Below are 3,734 nucleotides of genomic sequence, written 5' to 3'. Positions count from 1 at the left end.
GGCCTCCATCTCGCTGCTGCCTCCGCGTCGTCTGAGAAGGGTCAGGCCGCCTGGGGAGTGACACAGAGGTGGGAGGAGCTTAGAGGCTGAGTGACACAGAGGTGGGAGGAGCTTAGAGGCTGAGTGACACAGAGGTGGGAGGGGCTTAGAGGCTGAGTGACACAGAGGTGGGAGGAGCTAGAGGCTGAGTGACACAGAGGTGGGAGGAGCTTAGAGGCTGAGTGACACAGAGGTGGGAGGAGCTTAGAGGCTGAGTGACACAGAGGTGGGAGGGGCTTAGAGGCTTCACTGTTCACTCGGCATCCTGTCTGGACTCATTATTATACAAATACAAGTTATTATCTTGAATGAATGAATTAATGAATGGTCTTTATTGTCATTAATATAGTACAGGTACCATACAAAGAAATTTGGGAGGGGGGTGCTCTGGTGCTAGGAAAAAAATACTAAAAACAAGAAGGGAAAAGAGCTGGTTTACATAAATAAAGGCTATATTATACACTATCCACTATACTATACTATACAAATAAAACACTGTGCTGTACTCTATGCTATGCTATACATATCCTAACATTTCCTATCTCTGAACCTTATGTACACATGTATTATGTATGTATTTGTTATTATTATTACGTTATTATTAAGTTATTACTTATATTATTATATTAAGTTATATCCAAACTATAAATTATAGTTAAAAGAAAATGAGCCATGCTTTCAGAAAATGTGTTAAACGTATACAAATCAAAGTTATTATTTGTATACGTTTTTTTAACACATTTTCTGAAAGCATGGCTCATTTTCTTTGAACTATAATTTATTAGTTTGGATTTATAGTATTCAAACACAAATTCAAAAACTCACACACTCAAATCTCTTGCAAAAGCAAACACTGCATTAAAAATAATGTGAGCTAAACATGGAAAATATGGAATTTGTATACTAACTGGGGGCCATTCCACTATTCGAGATTAACTCTGATCCAAGCGATTAACTCCATCAATGTGGCTCAAATAATTCGCTGCTTGGTTGCTATGCAACCTATCCTTCTGAGTCAGATATAATTAGCCTGGGGGCCTCCATGGTATATATACGAACACACCTAATGATAGTGAACTGATGCATTTGTGATTCATTCTCCATGATTGTCAACATTCTGTAAACAAAGGTCAAAAGAAATCCACACACTAATACTAGTAATGTGATCTGCAAATGCACATTTGACAGTTCTAATGCTTGTGCTTTTTGCAATAAGTGCATTTTGCATTTATTAAAATAATGGTTTACAAATACAGAGAGGTGTTTGTGTGTGGACAGTAAGTTATATTTGTGCTTTGTGTTTTTTGCTTACGGACCATGGTACACATTTTTGAGTTACTCAATATATTTACAATAGTTACATCTATCTCCATATTTATCTCCTCTTCTTTATCTTCCGACAGCAAATTTATGAATCACAGAGTCATCAGACATGAACTGAAGTGGCATTGGGACCCAGGGTGTGCCTGACCATGGACTGTCCTACCCACTAAATATAGCTTGTTATTAGAGCAGAGTCAGGAGAAGGCCATTTCACTGACCTGCAATATATCCCCCTCAACATATAGTCTGAAGGAAAGACAGTCTCTGCATTTGATGAAGAGAGTGCGTTCAACTGAGAGAGAGCGTGTGTATGTGGGTATGTGGTATTAGTGAGTATGTATTATTGTAGGCTGGATGTCTTGCTGCAACTGGAGTAATGTCCTCATGTTTTGACAGTGTGTTTGTTAATGTGTCACTCACTTTGAGCGCACACGACTGAGTTATTTTGAATGTGTTCATGTGTGCTGGGATTTGTTTATTGGTGTGAGAGATGTTATCAGACTTTGAGGTCCGTTGCTATGTGAGTAGTTGCATGCACTGATCATTGGTTGCATGTGAATGCAAGTGTTTATTGGAGAGTCTGTTTTGTTTGATAGTCAGTGTTGTAGGGTGTGTGTGTGTGTGTGTGTGCCTGTGTGTGTGTGTGTGTGTCTGTGTGTGTCTGTGTGTCTGTGTGTGTGTGTCAGAGAGAAGGGATTCAATATTTGTTTGAGTGTGCTTGTGTTAATGTAACAACAGTTGGGGAAGATTGATTTTGTGCAAGTCGAGAGGAGAGGAGCGCCGCAGGTCTCCAGTTCAAGATGCTCCAGTTGTGCAAGGTCACCAACGCCCTGTTCATCAGCAACGCTCGCTCGGCCTGCGACGATGACCTCATCCAGCAGGAGGAGGTGACGCTCTGCATCAACGTGTCTCGCCAGCAGCCTTTTCCCGCCTCAAAGGTCGCCGTACTGCGTGTTCCCGTCTACGACGACCCCAACGAGAACCTGTACCGCTACTTTGATCGCTGCGCAGACGCCATCCAGGACGAGGCAGGGAGGGGAGGCCACAGTGTAGTCTATTGTAAGAACGGGCGCAGTCGCTCGGCGACCATATGTGTGGCGTACCTCATGAAGCACCGGCAGCTCTCATTGGCTAATGCATTTCAGGTAGGTGGGGCCTGTGAGGCTGGGAGGGATGGGTGAAACTGAAAGGTGGCATGTACTGTTATGTTGTTGTGTTTCTGGTTGTGGAATGTGTTATGTGGGGGCGGCTGTGGCGCAGGAGGTAGAGTCGCCGTCTAATGATCACAAGGTCGGCAGATCGGCGGTTCGAGCCCCAGCTGGCCATATGTCGAAGTGTCCTTGGGCAAGACACTGAACCCCAAATTGCTCCCAGTGAGCGGGCCGGCGCCTTGCATGGTAGCTTGCCGCCATTGTTGTGTGAATGTGTGTGTGAATGGGTGAATGAGAGGCCGTTGTAAAGCGCTTTGGATAAAGGCGCTATATAAGTGCAGTCCATTTATTTTATGTGTTATGTGAGTCAGGTCTGTCTGTGTCTCAGAACCTACAGTATGTACTGTAACAGACTTTTTACACTCCTTTTCTCCAGAAAGTGAAAACTTCTCGCTCAGTGGTGGAGCCCAATCCAGGCTTCTGGGCCCAACTGAGGAGATATGAGCAGGAGCTGAAAAAGAGGCAGGTGGAGGAGGAAGACCATGATACTCCATCCTAGCTGATCCTCCACCTATCCACCCTGTAGGACCCTGTAGCTCTTCGCCATAAGCCTTTAGAGACACCTGACACCTCTTTATTCTTAGTCAACTTGACTCTTTATTTTGATAGCCTGTCAAATCTCCATTCTTAAAGAGATAAGGAGCATTATTGTTTTCTCAGCTGTATCATTGGCCTTTGACCCATCTATGCACTGCTACAAGCATCTTATACTGTGTGTACAGTACACAACATCAAATGGCTGCAATGCCACCTTGTATCTCTAGAGGGAACTATTTCCACAGAAGAGACTGGAAATGCAAATTAATGACCTCCACCTTTTGGAGATTGACCTTTTGGTGGTGGAATCTAGCTGCATTAGATGAAAACTGTTCATATATCCAAGCAATACTATAAAGGTAACTACAGGGATTACAAAGAATCTTAAGCCATCAAATGTCTTAAACATAACATAGTTAGTTGTAAATGTACAACAGGTACGATAACTTGTGCTCAGGTAGGACTCATTTACCCAGCTAGGAAGTGCTGCATTTATTCCTGTTAACATTTTAAGACGTCATGTTTAAAGGGGCAATCTGGGATTCAAACAACAGCATCAAAGCAGTTACCTGCCACTTTTTGGTAAACAGCTGATAGGTCTGTATAAATGTAACAACTCTCAAA

The 3,734-nt window shown here is 43.1% G+C and overlaps 1 protein-coding gene across 1 annotated transcript; it reads left to right on the top strand.

Moving 5' to 3' along the window:
- Window positions 1-1,624: 1,624 nt before the first annotated feature.
- Window positions 1,625-3,072, top strand: dusp28 (dual specificity phosphatase 28; the record flags this gene model as incomplete). The annotated part of the gene is made up of 3 exons (XM_080543224.1): window positions 1,625-1,678; window positions 2,101-2,507; window positions 2,950-3,072. Exons 2-3 carry the CDS (start codon window positions 2,163-2,165, stop codon window positions 3,070-3,072), a joined length of 468 nt encoding a protein of 155 aa, XP_080399350.1. The 5' UTR covers window positions 1,625-1,678; window positions 2,101-2,162.
- Between the last annotated feature and the right edge of the window lie 662 nt (window positions 3,073-3,734).

The sequence above is a fragment of the Nansenia antarctica genome (genome assembly GCF_963989245.1).
Source record: "Nansenia antarctica genome assembly, chromosome: 12".
Lineage (NCBI taxonomy): Eukaryota > Metazoa > Chordata > Actinopteri > Argentiniformes > Microstomatidae > Nansenia > Nansenia antarctica.
The sequence above is the reverse complement of the archived record's forward strand: the minus strand, read 5'-3'. Positions and strand labels throughout refer to the sequence as shown.